We start from the raw sequence: 25,194 nt of genomic DNA, 5'->3' as shown, positions 1-25,194 counted from the left end.
AGAGACTTGAATTTAAGTCCAGATTGGCTTCTTTGATCTAAGCATCTTATGGCATTTCATTGAGTGAGCTCGATACTCAAAAGTATGCACACACATGTGTTACTCAAAGAGCAATGCACTTCCTGATGGATTCTGATGTTGTATCAGAACCTAACTTATTTTAAAACTGCCTGTTCGCTCCTTACTATTAAATAAAGCCTACTACCTATTAAAGCTTACTTTTCTTTTGGACAGCATATTACTGACACTATGTTTTCTCCTTTTTCATTTAGGAAAGCATGCCTCAGACGCCTCCCTTTTCAGCAATGTTTGACAGCAGCGGTTACAACCGAAACCTCTATCAGTCTGCAGAAGACAGCTGTGGAGGGTTGTATTACCATGACAACAACCTCCTCTCTGGATCTCTGGAAGCACTCATCCAGCACCTAGTACCTAATGTGGATTACTATCCGGATGTAGGTATCCGTGTTCCTCTCAAACACATCCTTGGTATTCGGCAGAAATTATGGTATAGTAGTCAGGGGATTTAGATACTACAGAATTAAATCTGGGCCGCTAAGACTTTTTCTAATAAGAAATAGCATATGGTTATTGACTGCATTGAGATCAAACTGAGCCTGGGTATGATTCAGATTTTAGCTGTCTCCATATCAATTTGTTTTCAGGGTTGGTACCACATTGTAGGAATCAGATGCCATCTAGAAGGAGGTATCTGATATGCCTGCTTGATTCAGGCATATACCTTGGTCCTTAAATAGACGTGGCAGAGAACATTGGATGCTCCCAGAATATTTAATGCCTTTTTGTTTCCAAGATCATCACTAGGCTGAGAAAAGTGAAGTTAGGGAAAATGCATAACAAAGAGAACAAGAATTACATTCAGGGTGCAATTCTGTATAGAATGGACCTCAGATGACATACTTGTTTATGCTTTACTTTGATAACTGGCATTTGTATAGATAATACTTTCTAATTTAAGCAATTCATTGACATTTCCTCAGTCTTCACACAAATTCCAAGAGGTTAGAGAGATAACTGAAATTCGTAATTTGCACATGGTCTCACTCCTAGTATCAGCAATCAAACCCAGGTTTTCTAATTCCGGAGCAAGTGATGTTTTTTCCCCTTCCCTTATGCTACAGCTGACCCTGTCAACCAACAGCTGGTTGTTGATAAATATTTCATGAAAATATTTAGACACTAAATTCATGTTTTTGTAAATATAATAATGACCTTGGTGTGCAAAGGATAGTTCGTGCTTGCCACTGTAATTCAACATAACGTTTCTTACTGAGTTATCTCTCTGTATGTGATTTGTTACATAGCATTTTCAAATATGTTGCCACACAGGGAAAACTTACAATCAAAAGTAAAAAGAGTCCCTTGTTCAGCTCTGTAAGTGTTTATGAGTTACTAAAGGTGCCTAAGGGGAGAAAAGAACCCATGGAATTTTTCTTTTCATTGGGAGACAGAAACTATTATAACAAATAAGCGCTACTTCATTACTGGCTTCTTGGGAGACAATGTGTTTAAAGAAAAGCATATAGTGCGATATTGTATTTTATCTGATTGCTTAACCTTTGGACAAGTAAATAGATTACTTGAAAGCCCACCTTTGACTTTTTCTTACAGCACAGAAACACCTCAGTGTGCGACACTGGACACACACTGGTGACTTCTTGAGCTGATGTTGGTTGGGTGTTTTTTTTGTTTGTTTCTATTGAGTTACCATAATATTTGGACACAGAACATGATTCTTTATGGGTGGTATATTTAAGTCAGATTTACCTCTTGCAGCTGAATTTCATTCTTCTTTATGAGAGTAAGTTATGTGTCCTGGTGTTCTGCCTTCTGGAGGATAGATGTGAAAATGTGCTGTGAATAATTTTAATAGCTAAACTTATCTTGCACTTCTGTTATTTTTAGTATGGTTTAAAGAAAAAGATACATGAGAAGGTAAAAGAGACATCCATCTTACAGTGTTTTACTACTTGTAAGCATCACTTTCGAAACTGCAGCATATAAACTTTGATCAAAAGAACTTAATGAAATAAGATGTATAATGTTTGGAAAGATATTCGCTTTAGAGAAAATTAACCATGATGATTTTTTTCTCTTGCCACAGAGAACGTACATATTTACCTTTCTACTCAGTTCTCGGTTATTTATGCATCCGTATGAGCTAATGGCCAAAGTTTGCCACTTATGTGTTGAGCACCAGAGGCTAAGTGATCCTAGCAGCGATAAGGTAATGCTATGTTTTGAACTGTAAAATTTTTTCTTTTGGGTTTGGTAACTCTGTGGCTTAGATGTTGTGAAGTTGGTTTCCTTAAGTAACCCTGACTTATCCCCAGGCTGAGGTGCATAAATCGTATCATGGATATGCAAAGGGAGTTGGGAATGGCATAAAGAGCACAATACAAATCTAATACCATGAAAGAGCCCTAGATCCTGCCTTAAGTTGGTGGCACTTGGCATTGACTTGGGGGCGGGGGTACTAGACCTGCTTCAGTCCCAAAGACTTCGCAGTGGAAGTTTATCAGCGACACTGTTTGTAATTATTTATTTTTAGTTTTTTTTTGTTTTTTTTTTTAGTAATTATTTATTCGAATCTATCCATGGTGATAGATTTACTTAATTAGATTTGCTTTTTCGCCCTAGAACCAGATAAGAAAAATTGCACCCAAGATCCTTCAACTCCTGACAGAATGGACAGAAACATTTCCTTACGATTTTCGAGATGAAAGAATGATGAGAAACTTAAAAGATCTGGCTCACCGAATAGCCAGTGGCGAGGAGGTAGGTAATCTGAATTTAGCACAGCCTCTTGAACTTTTAGGCAGAGTCTTGGTGGGAAATGATGCTGAGTTAGGCATCAGAATCTCCGCTGCTTCCTTTCTGTCTTACCTTCGGGCAAGTTCTCCACACAGCATATCGGTCTGTTTGGTGTGTTAAAGGGGATGATTTTATAATCCCACTTCAAAGAGGGATGATCTGGAGTTTTATGTGATTAATTTGGGGGAATATTCATGGCAATTCATGCACAGGATTCATGTTGCAAGTGTACTTTTTTGGGTCTCTTATGTTTTTAATTTTATTTTTTAATTAAATTTATTGGAGTGACATTGGTTAATAACATTATATGAGTTTCACCACCCAGAGTCCAGTCTCCTTCTGTCACCATATATTTGACCTCTTTTACCGTCTTTGTTCTACTCCCTACCCCCTTGCAAGTGTGTTTTAATTTTCCTTTATTTACACTTTTCTTCCTTCCAAAAAGGACTGACATATCAAGTTAGGTAATAAATATCATATTGGTAGATATAAACACTAATGGATATAAAATAAATAACATCGATATGTTAACATATAATAAGTAGTATGTTAATATATTTAAAATAGATATAGACAGTTTGTACCATGGAAAGGAAAAAACAAATATGCTAATATTGAGAACTGGTCGAGTAGGATGAGAATGCTGTGATTTGAGTGTAAGCTCCAAATAAAAGGGAGCTACAATTGGTTATATTATTTTCGCTGTCAGAAAAAGAGAAAGCATAATAATTCTTCAGGGCATTAAATTAAATGCGATTTTTAAAAACTTTTATGAGAGACTTTGTGTAGGGGACATAGAACGAAATCATGGAAACTACTCTGTGTAGTGTTTATAACAAATGCTCCTTGATAAAAAATGGAAGCCACAGGTTTAATGTGTAAATTAGCAAAGGTGGTTCTTTGTGCGAGGAGAAGACAAAGACAAGTCATCTGGTGCCTGGAAGTTGATTCAAGGCTAGCGCCTACAGTAGGTAGAGATGGAAAGTAAGTCTCTTACATAACCTTTCATAAATATCACTTCCCTCAGGTGAGCCTTTGATAAGGGCTAACTGGCTGCAGCAAATTCAAGGTTATCCTCTTTGAAGCAGGCCTGGAGGGCTGGTATTCTGTGTTGAGGCTTGTTGGGCAAGGATGTCTTTGTAGTTCTGTGTTACTGGTGAGCTCCTGGGAACAAGTCACTTAGGCACAGATACAGAATTTTCACATAGAAAAAGATAGCTGAAGCGTTCGGCAGTTGTAGTGATGTCTTGTTTTGTTCATCTTAAAATGCATTTTCCAATTGCAAATAACCTTCTTGAGACCTCATTTTTTCAGAGGCGTGCAGTAGAGATCATGTAATAGGACACCCTGTCTACTCTGTATACTTCTGGTGAATGCATTTTAATACCATTTCCCCTGACTTAAAAAAAAAAAATCAGACAAAAATTTTATAAGATATTAGCACTTGAAAAATTTGTACTTGCTTGCTTGCCTTATGTTCTCATGAAAATGTAATTAACCCTTTTACTGTCCCCTTATGACATTATATTGAGCCCTGCTGCTGAAGACAGCATATTTTCATAAGGCCTAAGGAGTGGTTTCCACAGTCATTTTACAAGTTATCTCTGTTATAATCATTTTGCCAGTTTGTGTGAGTTTCTAGCAAGGTGTGAATTGGTCAGTCCCTCATTCACAAAGGCAAAGTTAAGCATCACAGTGCAGTTTTGTAGTAAATCTCTTGTTAGAAGGGCTGGCTATTGGGTTGCTGGGCAGGATCAATGCTGGCTCAGTGACCTCAGTTGATAACAAGCTGCTCAAAAGATTAGTGACTTCACAAGAACTGTTTCTCATATGAAGGCTAAGCCCTGAGTCAGTCTGTGCTTCATTTCAGTTAAGTTGTATGTAGCGGTCAGCTAACTTTCCCTCTGTTGCTTTTTTAAAAGATGGAATGGTGACTTGGTCCTTTCCAAAAGGAACACCTTAAATTTTTTTTTTTTTTAATAAACATTAATAAAAAGTTAGTGTTCTGAAAGTGCCAAATGGATGGTTTCTTATACTTCTTGTCATGGGAGAGAGGGAGATCATTTCTATCTGTATGGGCCAGTTGATCTTTTTTTTATAAATAAGATCAAGCCACTCAAGGGTTGGGTGGAACTGTGCTAAGGGTCAAACAGCCTTCTGACCTGGAGTCTTACCAGCATTCCTGTGTTAATAACAAATCCTTGATAACCCTAGAGATTTTCAGATGGCTTTCCCTGTGGAAAGAGATGAGAACATAAGCCAAGTCTAATCAAGGAATCGATTAACCTAAGGATTGAGTGGTGAGGTGTTACCTGCTTTGATCAGGTTGGATTTCACAATGAGATGTTGTTCCTTCTAATTCTATCCAGTATTCAGAATCGGGTCCACACTTGGCATCTGGTTGATCTGTGTGTGCTTTGGCAAGTCCCTAAATGCCTCGCTCCTTCTTTATTTCTAGAAATCATAGAGATAACTCTTGTGTTAATGTCCCTTTCAGCTCTAAAATTTTGTTGTGGATGTTCTTTACTCAGTTCTTTATTTGGCATGCCACTCACTTACTCGTCATGTGCTTAAGTGTCTCTCCTCAGAGAGACCTTCGCTCACAACCCCAACCATGATCACACACCCCCTCCCGTTATAGGCTTTCACCACCCTTTTCTTTATAGCACTCTGTGATTAGTAATTACTTGCTTTTTTATGGCTTATATGTCCCCACTGGACTCCATGTTGTACCCGCTTTGTCCACCATGCCTTCCTTAACTCCTAGCTCAGTACCTGGCACTTAATAGGCACTCAGTAATATTTGAATGAATAAATGAATGAACAAACAGATTGTTTCCTATTCAATTACTGGAATAGGAAAAAAATATTTTCCTCTACTGAAAAATTATTTCCCTCCACAGGAAGGAGCATGGGCTTGGGTTGGGGCTTGCTGCTTCTTGCCTGGGACTTTACAGATATTTTTTTTTTTTTTTGGCAGTCAATGAATCCAGGTGTGCCCCATATATAATTTAGTCAGGTTCTTCTGAATCTGCTAGGACAGTTCCACATAATTTGGCTTAATATGTTTAGCCCCTGGGGGTTTGCCCAAAATGAAGTGGTTTATTAGGACTTGCCTGCAAGAAACATGAAATAAAATTAATGATTGAATTACATGACAAATGACTATAGTGGGTAGAATGCAATTTTCTCTTTCTTAAGGGTCTGGTCTTTGTTCTATCTTTATTTTCCAGGTAATTACTGTCACCAGCATTTGAAGTTATAAAAAAGAATAAGTACATATTTAGCAATTCATGACTCAGTAAGGAAGCATGCTTAACAACACAAAGCCTTGTTTCTTAAGGAGTCAAATGGCAGCAGGAAACTTTTAAAGAGGTCACACACATATATATGCGTGATCTTTCACACACACACAGACTAGGTCTTTGTTATTTGCATAGCTTCCTCCCACATTCTCGTATACACTTCCCCCTTATATTTCCCCGCTTTGCTCACTAGCCGAATCCTCGACTATATATTTCTCTACTACCTTTTCCCTAAACGAGCATTTTTTACAGTGTAGAATAAGGATCTTTTACCAGATATGCTAGTAAAGCATTGGTTTTCACACTTTGCTGCAAATCAGAATCACCTGGGGAGCATTTATGATGACAATTGAAACAGGAGACTGAAGAAATCATTTTACATTCATAGGTTTTCAATGTGACTCAAATTATGAAGGTAGAAGAGACAAGGGAGATGGGGACGAGGGATTTATTATTATTTATTATTTATTTGTATCGAGGTATCATTGACATAAAACATCATATTAGTTTCAGGTATATATCATAATGATTTGATATTTGTGTATATTATGAAATGATCACAATAAGTCTAGTTAACATCTGTCACTAGACAGTTATAAAATTTTTTGTGTGTGATAACTTTTAAGATTTACTCTCAGCAACTTTCAAATATGTAATACAGTATTATTAACTATTGTCGCCATGGCATACATTTCATCCCCATGACTGACTTATTTCATAACGGGAAGTTCGTACTCTTTGCCTCTCTTCACCCGTTTGCCGCCAGTCCCCTTCAAGAGATTTAAAATAGCCCTCAATTCAACCTCGAATTGCTTCGAATTCCAAAAAAAGTGCCATTTTCTTTGAGTGACGAGCATATTACCAAATAGATACCATCTTCTAAACTGATAACCTTAATGTTATGTGAAAGACAGTTTTTTTTTGACAGTTCAATTTTTTTAAACACTTAGGTATTTCATTCGTGATTTTAGGGTGGTCTGTGAATATAGTGAGAAATAAAGGTTATCTAATGGGCCAGTTAAAAGAACTCAGTGGCATATACACCAGACAAGTAGAGAAGAAGAAAAGAAAAAGAAGACTGTGTATGTTTTTTTGTCTTGACTATGAGAATTGATCATTTCTAGATGTATTCATAATTTTCTTTGGCTTAAGTATGCTAATATCTATTCATTTGAGTATTTGTGATATACTCCGGTAGCCAAATTGCCTCTGTAAAATTATGTGGTTTTTATACTTGTAGGTAAGGTGCCATTTAATTTTCAGATAATTAATCTCAGAAAATGATATTGTGGTAACCTTTTAAAAGGAGCTATTTAGGTAGTGAAGCATGAACAGACCTTTCTAAATTCCCCACGACTGCCCTCCTTTGAAGCTGTGAATCTAAAGACCGTGCTGGCACTGAATCAGCCCGTGGGCCTTTCTCTGATAATTTACCAAAAAGGATAATTGTTGTTTGTTTGGCAATTTTGGAATAGAAAAGGAAGAATAAAAGAACTTAATAACTCATATCGTGATAACTGTACTCCAGGGATTGATTGATTGTGAAGTTATTTTTTTTGACTTAACAAGTTTTTTAAAATTCAAGGAGTTGACATTGATCTGTAATACATACATTGCTTTTGAAATCAGTTTTTCTTAAGCATTGTGGCTGTAGCATGATACAATAGCAAATAAGGTAGCAGATAGTAGTAGCATTACCGGGAGAATTGCCATGTGGAAGAGTTTGATTGTGAACATTAACACTGATGCCTGAATGCAAAAGAAACGGACCTGAGGCAAGTGGAGGTCAGACACCAAAAGTGAACATCTACTGTGTCCTTGTGGTCACCCATGTTATGAGTGGAAGCCAGAAAGGTGGTTGAGGGGCAAGTGGGAAGTAATAGTGTATTTTTGTCAGGAAGCTGTCTGTGCCTTGAGACTAATGAGATTGGGAATGATAGGGATGGGGAAATTAAGAAGGCAATGACCCTAAAGAAAAAGTGTTAGGAAAAGTATGCTCTTTTCCTTGAGATCCATGTGGTTGATCTCAACCACAACCACTTGAGATCAATGCATGTTAATCCAAATTTAAATTTAAATTTAATCCAAAATTAAACCAGTACATTCCTACGCCAGCCCAGAGAACATTTAGTTATATGTGGTTCTTATTACACCGGATTCCTTCAGTAGCTCATCTCAGATGTCATCGCAGTGTTCTCATGGCCCAACCCGAATTGTGCTCTTAAGAGCAGCCTGAGAAAATAACTAAATCTTATAGAAATGAAAAGACGCCTTATGTATATGCATATCTTTTAAACTGTTAGAACTAGGCTGAATCCTCCTGTAACTTCCCTGGACCAAGGTGGTTCTCCACCATCAAGGTAAAATTATTTAAGTACATAGTCTGAGTTCACATAGTGGTGAAGATAGATGTGCAGAGCCAGGATATGATCCTTTGCTTATTCCCCGGCAGACATATAGGAAGAACGTCCAGCAGATGATCCAGTGTCTAATCCGCAAACTTGCTGCACTCAGCCAGTATGAAGAAGTCCTGGCAAAAATCAGCTCCACATCTACAGATCGGCTCACAGTTCTCAAGACCAAGCCACAGTCCATACAAAGGGACATCATTACCGTCTGCAGTGACCCTTACACAATGGCCCAACAGCTGACTCACATAGAGCTGGTAAGACTGCTGACATCCTTGCTCTTTTTCAACCACAGACTTGGTTTGCCTTGGCAACTAGACAGTGCATTTGTCAGCAGTAATGTCGCGGGAGAGGTTAGAATAATCCAAATGGGAAATAATCTATGAAATAGCTGGAACTGGTTTTGTTTAGACATTTGAATATAAATAAATGTTTCTGATATTCTGGGAATTCGCTTTAAAATAAATACTAAACAAGACTTAAGGCAAAGAGTTGATTGATCTTCCTCATCTTCCCCTTCTAATTAATTTTTCCGTAACTCATTTAGCCTTTCGCAGCCTAATGTAGTGTTGACCTAAGCAGAACATTGCCTCTGCTTAGGGTTAAAGGCTCATTTTACAAACTGCATAAAAAAGGGCGGGGACGGGGTTGGGGGGGGTTAGTGCTAAAAGCCGATAAACAGAGTTGACAGCCCATTTCTTCTCATTTTCTCTAATCCTGTTGACCTGCTGGGTTTGTGTTTCAGGAAAGGCTCAATTACATTGGGCCTGAAGAATTTGTTCAGGCATTTGTGCAGAAGGACCCTTTGGACAACGATAAGGTAATCAGTCTACCCCAAATGCCAGCCCCCTGAAATCAAAAATGGAATTCCTTAGCCTATGATAGTAGGTACAGGAGACAGAAATTGGAACTTTTTGTTTTAGGTTTTAAAATCGCAACTTTTTTTTCAACATCTATATCCAAATTCATTGCAGTTTTTCTTGTCAGATCTCTAAGTGCCTTTATAATATTCTTACCCTATGACCAACTCTGGGCCTCTTCTTCCTCCTTATTGGGAAATTTAATAAGCAAGTAGATGCAGACCTTTGTGGTGATGCGGGTATGAGATAAAAGCATAATGGTTTCAGCAGATTAAGTCAGAAAGAAAATACTCTGCTCATGATTCAACAATAGCAGGGGCAGTAAAGACAGGATGCACATCCAGCGTGGTGAGTAAAGGTCTTTACGGCCTGGCCTCTTTTTCAGGGTGAATCCTCATGACAGGTTTATTGCCTGAGTGAAGCCTACATTTAAAGACAATAACACTGGGCATAGACTGTAAAAATCAATGTATGTATATACGAAGTTTCCCCCGCAGTGATCTCCAGAAGTATTTCGAATTATCAGGCAAAGACTCTTATCACCCACTAAGGAGAACTCCTCTTTAGGAGTCGGAGCAGCAGCTGTTTTCCGGCCTTAGAATAGTTTCCCTCATACAGGAAGTGATGATTAGGTTTTGCAATCAATAGAAAGCTAGTGTACTTTTTTGTTAATTCGTTATTTTTGGAAGGAAGGAAAGTGGAATATAATTAACCTGTTTGCACTTGGCCTTGAACTCCGAGATGAGCTTAACTCCTTTGGCTTTTGACTGATGTGTCATTTACTCAGTTAAGGACCATGATGATGTAGACTTCCGTTTATCTACCCTGAAGATATTTCGTTTCTTGCTACATTATGCTCCAAAATTTTGTCCTAGACTTAATTTTAAGAAAAAAATTTCTAGTTCCCTGCACGCTCATCTTCTCCTTGCTATGCTGATAGCAGGTGATGTTTACATCCCGTTAATCAGTTGATTGTTTTAAAATGCAGCCAAAACTCTTCTTCATTTGAATTATGCTTCTGAGGACAGTTTCACTCAGAGTAATAGTTTTGGGGGTGGGGGGGACGGGGGGAGTGGTTGGGAAGGGCACTGTCATGAATGCATAAAAGTACATTTCTAGACCGTAGGGGTTCAATGGACTACATTATGGGATTTTGATGTTTCTACTGGGAGAGTCAAGAATGTTAGTATTACGTTCATTCTCTCCTCCACCCTTCTTCCTTCCTGCCCTTTCCCCTCCTTCCCCAACACCTCCATCCTAGAAAGCTCTCCTGATCCATAAACTGAGAATAAAGACCTATATCTAATATCTAATAAAAATGGGAGCCTAATTCATGCTTTGTTTTCTCCAACTCATCTGCTCACTTTACTTTCCCTATAGAGTTGCTACAGTGAACGAAAGAAAACACGAAATTTAGAGGCTTATGTGGAATGGTTTAATCGCCTCAGCTACTTGGTTGCTACAGAGATCTGCATGGTGAGAAAATGAATTTTCTGTCTCTTAGCTCTGTATTATTTTTTTATATTTATTTTACATCCGTTGTGCCCACATGTTGGATAATCTTTCTCCTTTTTTTTTTTTTTTTTTTTTCTCTATACAGCCTGTAAAGAAGAAACACCGGGCAAGAATGATTGAGTATTTCATTGACGTCGCCCGGGAGTGTTTTAACATTGGCAACTTTAATTCCTTGATGGCGATAATCTGTGAGTGTTTTCTGGAAGATACATGTTCTTTATTTTTATAGGTTCTGTGAAATGTATCCACTGAAAATTTGCAAATAGTTCCATTTTATTACTGTAAACTGTACTTTATAATCCTCAATTGTTTCAGAATGTTTAGAATGCTTTAAAACCAATTCGGTACAAGTATGTATAATCTTTTTAAAATATACAAGAATTCATGGAATGCATTTAGTCAATTTATCCTCCTCTCTATGTCTATAAAAGCTTATAAGCGAAGTATATTTATCTAAATGAAGTGTTTAAAAAGGATTCGGGCAGCTTGTTTATCAAGCATTATAGAAATATTTGATCTGAGACTAAATTATATGATTCCATCAGCATGGATAAGAGGGTGAATTGTGAAACTGGAACATTTTTTGTCTGCCCGTGCTCCTAGTACTTATCACCTGCAGACCTTATTACCTTGGAATACAGACTTCACTCCTCATCTTTATCATGGGGATTTAAATGCCAGTGACCATGTGTCTTTCCATTCATTCCATAAACAGTGGGCATGGGATAACAACACTATGTCTTAGTTTTCTCAGATTAAACCTGTTGTCTCACTACAATTATTGACAATGACTCTTATTTAAAAGTGTCCTAATATATATGATAAATAATATGGCCATTCTATACATTGTAAGTACTCAGCAAATATTTGAATATTTACCTGGCTCTTTAGAGTCAGGGTCAGTTTGAAGCCAGAGAATCTACCAAATTTAATTAAATAATTTTGAACCTAATCTCCTCTCTCAACCAATTCTCCCTGCCCCGCTTTTGTGTGTGTGTGTGTGTGTGTGTGTGTGTGTGTGTGTGTGTGAGTGATTTCCTCTTTGTCTCCCCCATAAAAATATTGGCTAAGTTTCAGCTCTTTATTTGCCTTACTCCGTGAAAATAGTAAGCAGGATGATATCTAAATCAGGAACCTAAAAGATCCACAGTCTAGGTAATAGAAGATGACTTAATTTTAAGTATAAAAGAGTTCATGGAATACGTTTAGTATTTAATTTCCCTCTTATACCATTAATAAAATGTCAAGGTAAGCCATATCATGGGAGAAAATATTTGTAATATATATAGTTGAAAAGCTTGTATCTAGACTTTATAAAACAGGGGTCCCAAATCCCTGGGCTGTGGACCGGTACTAGTCTGTGGCCTGTTAGGAACTGGGCTGCACAGCAGGAGGCGCGTGGTGGGCAAGCGAGTGAAGCTTCATCTGTATTTGCAGCTGCTCCCCAGCGCTAGCATCGCTGCCTCAGCTCCACCGCAGATCATCAGGCATTAGATTCTAAAGGAGCACTGGTCCCTGGTGCTATAAAGAATCCTACAAATTATAATGAGACAAATAACCCAGTAAACCCAGTGAAATAAAGGGCAAAATACTTGAATAGACACTCCACAAAAAAAGATCTACTAATGGAAAATAAGTATATGAAAAGGTGCTCCACATCATTAGTCATCAGAGAAATACAAATTAAAGTCACAGTGAAATACTGTTTCACACACTGGAATGAATGACATGAAAAGACTAGTTGAACCAAATATTGGTGAGGATGGTGGAGCAAGTGCAACTGAAACTCAAACATTATTGGTGGGAATGTGAAATGGTATGACTACTTCGAAAAACTGTTTGGCAGGTTTTTATAAAGTTATCTTAGTAGTTAGAGTGTAAGTTAGAATGGTTTTTCTTATTTCTCTCTTTCAACTTTCTTCCCCCTCTGCCCATTTCAAATGGGAAGCTGGCATGAATATGAGCCCAGTCTCTCGATTAAAGAAAACTTGGGCCAAAGTGAAGACTGCGAAGTTTGACATTCTCGAGGTATGTGAAGCTGATGTTTTGCTGTTAAGTAACATTTTATACCTGGAAAGTGGATTCCTATATATGATGTGTCTCTTGATCACATAGTATAACAGAAGAAAACCCACAGACCCAGGGAAAGGAAAGGGTTGGAGGAGGTGGGTAAATCAGGTTATGGACTAGTCCTTTCATAGAGAGAGGTGTCCATTGGTAGTGAATTAACTGGAGACATGATGACCTGTCAGTCACATCACATTGTATGGCAGGATGGAATATGGGTCTTGAACAGTTTGGAGTTCTACTTCAGTGTGTGCCAACTAATTTTATTTATTTACAGTGTTCCAGGGGAGGGGTTCCCCATCCATATAGAAATAGTCGTTCACCATCCTTTCAACAGATACAGCTAACCTGTGAAGAAGCCCTTTCAATATAATTCTCAGGGTAGTAAGATTTGTACAAAAAGGCATTTGTGTTTGAATCGTATTCATGTTATTATTACATCGATATGTAGGTTCTTTGAATCTACTCTTTGGAGACAATAAAGTATTTTTTCCTCAGTTTTCCCCCAAATTGGGAATTATCAGTAGGTATGTTATATTTTGCTTTATTCATATTATCTAGTAAATTTATTTTCCTTCTTGTAAGATTGGTATACTTCAATTATTTGTGAAGATTTGTTACCAAAAGCAAAGAACAACTTCACTACGAAGTATTGGATCACTATATGTGGCTATCCATCAACTGACACATTAACCTTCAAATGAAACCAGGAAATGGTTTCTTATGTTGGTATTTGACTCTTTGTAATCAGTTTTAAATCTAATCTCAGCAGTTAATCTGGAAAGAATTTGGTCTGGGTTTAACATTATCAAAGTTGACATCAGCTTACGTAAATAAACCAAACCTCAGGAAAGAAAATATTTGTGTTCTAATGTGTTTCATGCCTGTGTGTGGGTATAAGAGGGATAAATCATATTGTTAGTGAATTCCCTAACTTATTTTGAATTTTTTATGTAGAGTTAAAAGTACGATCTTGTAAACTTTTTCTAGGTGAGAAGTAAACAGTTCACCCTTTCCTTTCTTTTGTTTACAGCACCAGATGGACCCTTCTAGCAATTTCTATAATTATCGAACAGCTCTTCGTGGGGCAGCGCAAAGATCTTTAACTGCTCATAGTAGCAGAGAGAAGGTATGTGTTTAAAAGAGTTATATTCATGGTGGAGTTGCCATGTGTTCCACTGAAATGTAATGTGAACTGCTACACTGAGCTGCTTTTACCTGTTCAGTTCTAAGAAAGAAAGCTGATCTACTGTAGAAATTTTATCACTTGCCACATAGGGAAGGGGAGTGCTAAAGGAAAGTTGGATTTTGGAAAGGGAAAGGTAATTTGATATAGAAATTTGCAAATGTATATCGCTGTGTTATTATTGCCTTATTTAAGTGATTATTTTGTCCTGTGTCTTAGTCGCATTTCAGGCAATAAATTGTCATGTTAAGATGACTAATAGCATTAGAGAGAATATGGTTTAATGAAAAATAGACACTTAAGCTCTGCACAAGGCAGCTGACTTAATGTAACCTTTTCTCTTAAAAGAATTAGCATATGTCCCATGGTTAAGTCATTTATTTTCAGAAAGTAGGTTAGTTGCTGTAGCATTAGGCTTGCTGTTACTAATTAGATATGTGGGTGGCAGAAAAAGTACAGGAATGATGTCTCAAAAATTAATGATCCTTTATCTACCCTACCCTTAAACAATTTCATGCTATCCTGGATCTACCATAGTCTTGACTCTGAGAGTCTTTTCTTGGCACATTTCAGTTTTATATTTCCTTATATGGGAACGGTAAGTCTTTTCAACATTTGGAGATGTGTTATCTGAGAAGTAAATACCTGGTTATAGCAAAGGGCTGACGGAGGTTCTTGATGGAAGTTTTCTGCATAGATTCTGTTCATCTTTTAACTTAAACTGTATCTTCAACAAATAAAAGAAAAGGAAGGTAAAAAACATTTAGGACATCTTTTTCACTTACCCCCAAAAAGCTTCAGCCTCAGTGATCTCAAATAAAAACAAACACAAAAAGAAAGCTCGCCTTTTTAAAAAAAAAAAGCTGTGTTGATTTTCAAACAAATCTGAAATACCAATTCTGATAATGTTTGAGAGATATTATAGATATGTTTCCTTTTTTTTTTTTTTTTTAAATAAATAAGGTCAGAGAGGGGATGAAGCAGAAATAACTCTCTAACTTAGCCCAATGGAGTTTACCAGTTTTTCAGTTTTACTTGCCCCAGTCCAAGTATTCCTATGACTAGATTGAGAAAAGATCTAATCAGAAATTTTTTAAGCACATGCATGGGAGGATCCCAGGGCCCTGAAGTGTGAGGATGCTTTGGGAGCTGTCTGCAACTTCTCATTCACATCTCCCTCGGCACGTCTTCCTGGCTCTCAGTGAGTTTGGTGGGCTCTGCCTCGGTGAGGGGGCTGTAGAATCCTGTCTTTTAATAGGGAGCTGCAGCATTGACGAAAGGAATTCTGAAGTCTAACCCCCGCAAAAAGATCTCATTGAATATTATACCTGTGGGAATCCAATAACTTTTTCTGGGTGGGGGTGGGGGAAGTTTTTACCCTTTACATCATTGAATAAATTATGTCTGCTTAATTTTGTTGTATTTTTGAACCAGTTCTGTTTAAGCATATGACTTGTACTCTCTAGTTCATAAAATGAATGAAATCACCATCATTTGAAATTATAGGCTGCTTCTTTTTCACTCTTGGTCTCAAAGGCTATGAATGAAAACATTTCTAGATAAAATCTATCTTTTATTCAAGAGAATTGGAATTTTTTTTTTCTTTTATGAAGTGAGAGTAAATTCTCTTTATTCCTAAGTATTTCCTATTTTAAAATCCTAGCAATACTCTACGTGAGTAGAGTAATAGAATCTTTGGTATTCTTTCAAATCTCGAGGTTATGTGGCCAACGTAGCACATCTAATACCATGTTACAGAACAAATCGAATCTCTCTTCCACATAGGAGTCTTAAATGATCTTTAAATGGTTATTTTTTTCCCTATAGGAACACACGTCTTCAGATTTTTAACCACTCTTTATACGATTCTGTGGTTTTCAGTCCTTTTACCATTCACTTTTGTTCATGGGCACTTGTTCCTGCTCCTTGGCATTTCTAGGTGTGGAACTGATCATGCCTTGAATTGCAGTGGCCGACTCTCTGAATTAAAAGTATTTTGAGAAAGAATTGGAAGGCATTATTATTTGAGAAGTTCTCCCACTGAAGACATCATTGGCAAGACCTCCTGGAAACTAGACTTTTGCTCTTTCCTATTAGTGACCTATACATTCACTTTAGCTCACGGAAATGCAAAGTTCTTAGAATCTCCTGTTAGATTTATATGGGGGCTACAGAACTGAAAGGAATTATCCATGAGTAAATGAGAAGTCGAAGAAGCCTGTGAGCCTTTTTCCTTGCATATGGGCATAAGGAATAGAGCAGGGAAGTATCTTAATGAAGATTACTTATGTTTCTGTTTTCTTAGGAGAGTGATTCAATCAGTGGTGGAACATTTTGCAGGCACCATGAATGCAAAAATCATATAAGATACAGCCTTTGTCACTCAACTAAAGGCACATGCCATGAACTTATGAAAAGTTTAAATATCAATATGGAGTAGTAAACGATCGGCCCCCTCATGAGTCTTATAGCCTAGCACTATAGAATAGAGCACAGAAATAGCGTTCTTGCTTAAAAGCTATTACACTATGCAAATATTGCTTCATTTCCCTGAGGCTGCCTTATGATGATATAGCCTCACTATCTTTTAAGTGCATCAATAATGTATTTGTCCCTTTGTATGGAATCCATTGATTTTTGGGGGAGTGCTTAATTGAAGTGAAGCCTGCATGATTTAATTTAATTCTCGCTGCAGCTCAATGAGGTAGTTACTGCTATTGCCATTTTAAGGTGAGGATAGTAGGATTTCTACGTATGTTAGGTTTATACCAAGGGTTGGCAAACTTATTCTCCTAAGGGTCACATCATAAATAGAGTAGCACTAAGCAGACACAGGCAATATGTGGATGAATGAGCATAGCCGTTTTCCAGGAAAGCCGGATGGCCATTATAATTTGAATTTCATATAATTTTCATGCTCATGAAATGTTATTCATTTGATATTTTTCCAGCCATTTAAAAATGTAAACTGTATGGCTCCTAGGTTATCCCAAAACAGGTGGTGGGCCAGGGCTGGCCCATGGGCCACAGTCCGCAGACCCATAGCTCTTGCCACCAGTAAATTGTGGAGCCAGATTTTAAACTGATGTTTGACAGAGTCACAAGTGGTCTCTCAAAGAAATGAGGTTCAGGTGTGCTTTTATAATCGACACTGCTGTTTAATTCTAAAATAACAGAGAAACACTAGTAATATTTGGTGGAGCAAGGTATCTTTAACAATTCAGCTTAAGAGACTTCCACAGACAATAGCAAATTATTAAAAGTATATTCAAAGGGGCTGTCAAAATTGAAGATTACTTTGACTATTTTCAGAGATCAATGAAACAAAAAAAAAAAATCAAAGCTTTTTTTTTTTTAAATGACTTTAGGGGAAAATCTGAATTTCTCTCTAGAAGTAGAAATTGATATTTATTATTTTGGTGCGTGAGCCAAACCGTATGTTTTCTAGACATCCCATTCATTTAGTAGAAATGTACCACATGAGTCATAAGTTTAGGGAAACCAGAGGAACCTGCTTTCGGGTAAACAACATAGGCCCTCAGTTTGTATTTGGAGCATCATTTGCATTGTAGCAAATGTAGAACCTTTAAAATTATGTTGGCATTTGAGACAAAGCGGAAGTTACTGGTCTGAGCTTTGTTCTTTGTTCATTATTGGCTTATTAAAATAGATTTTGACAACTTTTAAATAACCTAAAATAATTAATTATTTTAGGTTAATTAATTAAATACTACCCCCATCAAACCAAAGATATGAGGCAAGAAATTCTTACTAAAGAAAGCTTATTGTTTTTCATAATAATTTTAAAATGCACATTTATATTCCTCCTTCACTTGGGCATATCTCTTCACATTGTACAAAGTACTTCTTTGGTGATTCCCCATGAGAACAGATGCTAACTTGTTCTGACATAAGAAGGCCAGGTTTACTCAATAGGAAGTCCGTAGCAACTATTACCTAAAACCTTGAGCTCTCTCACATTACCTTGAGCAATGTCTTCAAAGAAATGAGGTTTAATAAAATGTTCATCTAAAAAAAAGTTCATCTAACATGTAGATGTCTAAATGACATAACAATACAGGGAGGTGGGTCACACATCTTAAAATCTTGGTACCTGTGATGACAGGTATTGTATTAATATTTTGCTCTAGGTAAGGGATTGCTCAATGAAAAAGCTAGAGTTCTCTTAGATCTTTTCTCTTTGATTATAGTTAGAATGTTCAGATTTCATTACAAGCATACCTCGTTTTATTGCACCTCACTTTATTGTACCGCACAGATTTTGCATTTTTTGCAAATTGAAGGCAAGACCCTCCACCAGCAGAAAGATTATTACAACTCGCTTTATTGCGACACTCGCTTTATTGCGGTGGTCTGGAATTGGACCCACAATATCTCTGAGGTATGCCTGTATATGCTCTTGTCTCGCATTGAGAAAAACTATAGAGGAAACTGTAGGAACAACGTGAAGCCCTCGATCTCCCTATGCCTCTGGTCTTTGCTGCATTTTGGTTATGAACAGCATTTGTGTCTTAAGCAAAATTATGTAAAGGAGGAAAATGCTGTCATAGGAGCTAAACAAAACTCTATCTTAATTCACTCTTGTTTTTTATGTAATCCAGAGTTAATGTTCATTAATTTCTTGTACTGTTTGATAAGAGGCTCAATGTTTGTTTGCCCAAAACAAACCAAAATCTTTTCTTTTCTTTAGATTGTGATACCATTCTTCAGTCTTTTAATCAAAGATATTTATTTCCTCAATGAGGGCTGTGCCAACCGCCTTCCAAACGGCCACGTCAACTTCGAGGTAAGGGCAGGCTGCAAAAATCTAAGCACAGAGAAGGGCGAGCGTCTCCAGCATTGTATCCCAGGCCAGGCAGCCAAAGCTGATTCTGAAATTCTAGAACCAAGTTTTCTCTTTCCCTACTATTTATAAGAAAATAACAAGACTGAGTAGAATTAATTAGCTGCACCATTATTATTAATTATTTAGAAGTACTTGAGTATATTTTTACCTATACCTAGTAAATATCTATACCTAGTTTTTATTAAATTAAAAAATTATGGAGTTCAGAAGATTAGAAGCCAGAAGGAAACATGAAATGGAATCGACTCTTCCAAGCTTATAATTTTTGATGACTGCTTTTAAGTCCTTTTCTTCTATTTTTTTCTAGAAATTTTGGGAACTGGCCAAACAAGTGAGTGAATTCATGACGTGGAAACAAGTGGAGTGTCCATTTGAGAGGGACCGGAAGATATTGCAGTATTTGCTCACAGTACCAGTCTTCAGTGAAGATGGTGAGTAGGCCATTCAGCTGGAGCTGCCACCACTGTCTCCAAACCCAACAGTTAGGAAATTACTGTATAAATGCTTGGTGTCTAGTTCTTCTTATAGTATGAAGCCTGTCTTCTGACCTATTCCATCTCAAGAGTTTTCCATTGTGCAGAAAACTTTGTAACTTATTCCTAAAATATTTGTCAGGCACTTAATAGTCACCCATAAACTGTATGTTTCTGGGTTTAAACATATCTAGTATCTTTATGACACTAGATCTGCAGAGCTTTGGGCATCAATGGAAAGTTATTGAAGGATTGTTTTTTCCTTCTTTGGGCTTGCTTCAGTGGAGGAAAAAAAGATGTTTTGTGATATGTCGATAGTCAAAGTAATTTAAATAAACAAACAAACAATTAATTGCTATTTCTTGCTGTTTGAAAAAGTAATGGAAAGTCTTGACCTGTTAAAACATTAGGGAATTTGAGGCAGATAAAGTAATTGATGATATACAGGAAAAAATTGACCAGAAGAGAGTGAGTTTTTAAAAGACTTGGAGATTTATCCTATTGATTTGTTATATCCTAATATTATATAAATCAGTAGTACCTAATAACTGAATAATTTCCTATAGTAGATGGATGTATCCATGATAATGACTGAAGAACTTTTCAATTAATATTATCATTCTAGAGGGGACTTGATTGTTTTAAACCTTTACATAGGATTAATAACAAGCTTTTAAATCTTTGGATGAAGATAATTTTTTGATTTAAAAATAAAGAACACTTATTAGAAGGATGGAAAGTTGGCCTAGAAAATCTGGCTTTTTTCTAAGGACTTTTTAAAATATCAAAGCTATCAGGAAAAGATCCCCCTCTCATCCCCTTCTTTGTAAAGGACATTATCATGAGTGTGTGACAGCATCATGTGACTTGCATTAAGCTGTTTCTTTGCCTGGTAAATTGTCTCTTAGTTCACTAAGTGCCATTTTGGCCTAGAGGGCACTCCCCCCCCTCGCTTTTTTTTTCTGAGATGGACAATCAGAGGCAAAGTAATATTCTGTGTTCTTAATGAAACTATGAAGTTTCTCTGCCATAATTTGGTTTTAAGGAATGTGTTTTGCTATAGGGTTTGGCTCAGGTTGAACAAGGGTGGATGCTGGTGAATAATATATCGGTAGAAGGCTTCAGTGTTAACGCATTCTCACTTTTGGTTGATTGTAGCTTTGTACTTGGCTTCCTATGAGAGTGAAGGACCTGAAAATCATATAGAGAAAGACAGATGGAAGTCTTTAAGGTGAGTCTCTTTGCTTCTCATTGCTGTGCAAATCTAAAGGAGAGGTTGGCCTTACCTGAAGAAAGCCACATGCTCTCTGTAGGAAGTCCCTGCCTGCGTGTTCGAAGTCCTCTTCATCTTAGCTCCTGTTAACTGAATCTTTGCAGCTGAGAATCCTCATTGCTGTTGTTCAGTTTTATTGCCTTTCATTTCTTTATATTGGCAGATGTATACAGGGACTCTGTTTTTCTTTCTATCTCCTATAATTTGATGGAATGAGGAACTGAAATTACCCCATGCTGTGGTAAAAAGAGCACTGACTCATTCCCTTCATCTAAAAGATAAGATCAGACAATATTTCTGAGTAGTTCTAACACTAAAATTTTATGTGACCTGAGATAAAAGAGATCTGAATGCCAAATGGATCAGTAAATTTGAATGTATCGCTTCTTGACTGAATGCTGGTCCCCCTTTGTTTTGAGAGAGGTTGGGAGTGGGGAGAGAGAGAGTGAGAGAGAGAGAGAGAGAGAGAGAGAGAGAGTGTTAGAGTTAGCTGGAACTTTAAACATAACTCAGAATCTTTTCAAATTTAAAAATTTTGTTAATCTATTAATATTTTCAAATAAATGTATTTTCAAATAACACTAGGTTAGATAAATTTGTATTTTAACCATTTGAGATACTTTAATGGGCAAAAGCAGCCTATAATATAATAATATAAGCAAAATCACTATATGTGTATTTCTATTCTTCTAAGAGACTCAGGGAATGTGTACCTTTTTATACTACGGTTGACAAGCTCATTTTCTCTTTTTCCCATGGTCATTTGAGAGCTTTCATTAAATGATTTTGGGCTAGGTTTTATGAACCAAGATATATATCTAAGACATATTTGGGTTTCTGTGATTTTGTTTCAAAGGAAAATTTAGGTCTTCTTTGTATTTCTCAATGAGGAGGAGGAGCAGTGGCACTGGAATTGTTATTCTTAGAACAGGTTATGGTGATAGGTAAAGGATCAGAGGTGCTTCTTTTATCCCCAAACACAAACACAAAGAAGGTGTGACCAATGCCTGGAATCATGGGAATGTAGCAACTCGCTGAGCTGATGACCGATACCAGTTTTATCAAATTTTGTACCTGCTTGTGGCACATTTATGTTAAAATCTTGTATTACTTTATGTTGGAATTAAAAACCTATACTCTTAAATATTGTTCATGTGTAAAACATGAGCCTCAGAGTGTACATCTTGCCAGATAAAAGATTTTGGAATTACTCCTTTTATCCTTTTTAGACAAAATTTGCCTTCCATATATGTCCTATTTTTAATCCTCCTTTTCAATTTTTTTTTAAACATTAAGTTGGTACAACCCCCGCATACAACTTAGCTATTGTCACTTTCCTTATAGATTTTTAAAAAATTGGTAAGCAGATAAATTCACTATACATAAATGATACCTGTTATCTGCATTACTTGTGAAATCCAGACATACTAAAATAATCCAAACCTACCACATACTTTTCTGGTTATTCTTTTCTGATTGTTATTCTTTTATGCCATATTCATATTGAGTAGTGGAAGGGTTCATACGTCAATAGGTTGATAGTAAAAGCTAATGATTGATTATGCAATTTCTTCTCATATTTGTATGTACTGTACACACAGTATACAATAACATTTAATATTCGATTGGTTGAAATGTGACCAAAGAATTTCATAGAGAATTTAGAAATGTGAAGTGAAAAAGAGGGTGCACTGTACTGGTGTAAATTCAGATATGAATCCATGAATTCATATGCAAAAGTGCTCAGTAACAATGCTTCTGACAAGAATTCATTGAGGGACTAGCGGTGGCACAAATAGATTGAATGGTGTATAAGGAAATATGTATATAAATCCAGTGAAGATGTGTTCTTGGTATGAAAGACTGGGTTCCATGTTAAAATTAATTGTAAGGGCCTTGAAGAGGAAACTCTCCCTCGAGTCTGGGTTTAAGCCACGCGCTCTGCCTTTTCCATATCCTGTCCGGTTTTAAGGCCCCGCTCTAATGCCTCCCACTCCCTGACCCATTTGTCCCCAGAAACAGTCCCTCCTGTACTCGAGCACTCTAAGGCCATCTTCCTCTCCTGTTACTATCTTGTTTTGTAGTATATATGCTGCTTTTTCCTCTTAGTATGTAAGTCCCTTGAGAACAAGCACAGGGTCTTCCATAGGGACATTCCATATGGTGTGTCTGCCATAGCACTGGACACACACTCCTGCAGAGTCGAGGAAAGACATTGGGTGACTGCAGGTGTTGGCTAAGGCATAGCAACCACACAGAAGATAAAGAAAATACACTGTGATCATTTGCAAAACCACATATGTTAGTGGGTAGTAAGACATTATTCTAGAATGATAGTACCCACCTGAAAACTTGTATATACGTTAGCTTCAAAGGCAATATTTTTTACATAGACACTGTTTCTGCTGGCTCTATAGCCATTCATTCAGACTCTTAGGTTCAGCAGTGGTAATGACAAATATGCTTCTGAGGGTAAACACCTTTCTTGTCACCTGATATTTAAATGCTCTCAGTGGGCATGGAATGTGAGATGCTTATATTTTCTAAATAAACTCATCTGTGCTAAGACCCACACATATCTAAAAGCTTTTTATCATTAGTGACCTTTGTTTGTTTTAATATAAAGCCACTCAAGATATAGATTTACCTATAAACAAAACTTTTGCCATCTCCATTAATCAATATTGTAGTGACTAGCAGTTCTCCGAAAAAAACAGGACTTTAGCACAATATTTTTTTCTTCCTCTTTTTAACTATGTAAAAAGAAGAACTTAAAACACAGGAAAAACAAAACAAGACATTTTAATCCTATGTTGAATAGTCTGTCATATTCATTCTTATACTGTCTTTTTGATTACTCAGGTCAAGCCTCTTAGGCAGAGTTTAACAAATGGGATGCTGATTGCTGCTGCTGCTTCTGCGTCATGCATCATTGCGGGGCTGGCCTTTGTCGCCTGGCATCTAGTACTACAAAAAGTCATGAAGTCCGGCAAGCAAGCTCACTCAAGAGCATATGGGGAACTTATTTCCCACAGCTGACAGATCGACTCAGATTTTGTGAGACTGAAATGTTCACTGAAGACACTTGAGAAAGAATCCTCTAAAGATCCCAGCTCTGCACATGATTCATCTCCTGGAATTTCCATGTGAATCACAGCTCTGCACCTGGATGGAGCTTTCTTTTGTGTGTGTTTTTTTATTTGGTTGAACATTTGCTGCTAATGGGACTTGCCCAGCTGAGTGCTGGCTCTTAGGAAGCCCAGGTTTCTTTGTTAACTTAAATGAAAAAGGGAGAGGAGAGAGAGGAAAAAAACCCTCCAGTTAGATCCCAAACTTCAGCTCAGTGGTATTGCCAGGAGGGGGAAGACTGGTTGAAAGCTGACTGTGGACTTTGTTTCCCTTAGTATGTGCTGTGTTGTGAATTCCTCTCCTCCCTCTTCTGACTAGATTTTGAGTTGGCTGCTGGTTAGCAAACTCCTTTTTACCCATATAAGTTATTTAATATAATAATGAAGCTCAACACTGTGGTAGGAAAATAGCCACTAGGAAAAAAAGCAGAGTTTGTCATTGGACTGTTGAACATTCTAGGACTTTTTGTTTTCTTTGCCCCTCTGAGCTGTTTACAACTGACCACTGTGTTCTACAGATATATTTTTCAGTAGTTTTTTGTTAGTTTTCCATGACGCCTATTTTTTTTTCTCTTGTAAATTTAAATGATCTGTCTTTAAGGGTCTTGGAAAAACCCATGGCCTAATTACAATTTAATTTTTTTAACAGACTGTTTTCATTGCTTTTTGGAAGCTGTTGTGACTAAACATGTGAACAAAGAATAAATTGGAAAAGTTCCCACCCCCACCCCCACCCCCACCACAGCAGTGAACAAAGCAAATGAAAACATCTTGCTGTGAAAGGTGGATCTAATTGTGAAATAGTTCACCTTGTTAAACATCTAAATACGTCTGTAGTTGCTCTGCAAACAGCCATTATATTTATTTACTCTAGGAGAAGCTGTAGAGTAGTAAACCGTGATAATGAAAAAAACAAAACACCGTTCAAAACAGAGATGTATTTGAAAACTTAATGACGTGGTTTCAAAAAACAGAGCATGTGTATGTGCTGCACGCCATCTCAGCAGACCTGAAATGTCTCCAGGTTTTCCCTTTGCAACCATCAATATATTTTACACTCTGCGGCTAGGAGTTGTGGCGTCTTTCTTTTCTTTTATGGATGGAATTGTTGGGCCGGGGCGGGCTATTGTCGCAGAAGTTCAACTCAAGTGACTGGCTGAAAATATGTGTGTCCTCAAGGAAGTGGCCTTTAGGAGTATGTGTGTGGGCACAGATTTTCTGCAAATGAATCAGTAAGGATTTAATAAACATTACTTGCCAGGCATTTTCTAAGTGTA

The 25,194-nt window shown here is 37.1% G+C and overlaps 1 protein-coding gene across 2 annotated transcripts in view; it reads left to right on the top strand.

Annotated features, from left to right (window-relative positions):
* The window catches only part of RASGEF1B (RasGEF domain family member 1B), a 39,784-nt gene extending 14,799 nt beyond the window's left edge, over positions 1–24,985 (top strand). Inside the window, exons 1-13 of one of the 2 annotated variants that reach the window (XM_011360595.2) lie at positions 279–455; positions 2,126–2,248; positions 2,662–2,799; positions 8,593–8,805; positions 9,294–9,368; positions 10,789–10,884; positions 11,009–11,111; positions 12,872–12,951; positions 14,024–14,119; positions 18,888–18,983; positions 19,351–19,474; positions 20,675–20,747; positions 23,652–24,985. In XM_011360595.2, coding sequence (XP_011358897.1) covers positions 279–455; positions 2,126–2,248; positions 2,662–2,799; positions 8,593–8,805; positions 9,294–9,368; positions 10,789–10,884; positions 11,009–11,111; positions 12,872–12,951; positions 14,024–14,119; positions 18,888–18,983; positions 19,351–19,474; positions 20,675–20,747; positions 23,652–23,676 — 1,419 coding nt within the window. In that variant the 3' untranslated portion in view covers positions 23,677–24,985. Of the gene's footprint in view, positions 1–278; positions 456–2,125; positions 2,249–2,661; positions 2,800–8,592; positions 8,806–9,293; positions 9,369–10,788; positions 10,885–11,008; positions 11,112–12,871; positions 12,952–14,023; positions 14,120–18,887; positions 18,984–19,350; positions 19,475–20,674; positions 20,748–23,651 lie in introns of those variants that run through there. The other variant, XM_011360596.2, reaches the window with a different exon arrangement.
* Positions 24,986–25,194: the final 209 nt, after the last annotated feature.

This window comes from Pteropus vampyrus, unplaced genomic scaffold (assembly GCF_000151845.1).
Source record: "Pteropus vampyrus isolate Shadow unplaced genomic scaffold, Pvam_2.0 Scaffold56, whole genome shotgun sequence".
Lineage (NCBI taxonomy): Eukaryota > Metazoa > Chordata > Mammalia > Chiroptera > Pteropodidae > Pteropus > Pteropus vampyrus.
The sequence above is the reverse complement of the archived record's forward strand: the minus strand, read 5'-3'. Positions and strand labels throughout refer to the sequence as shown.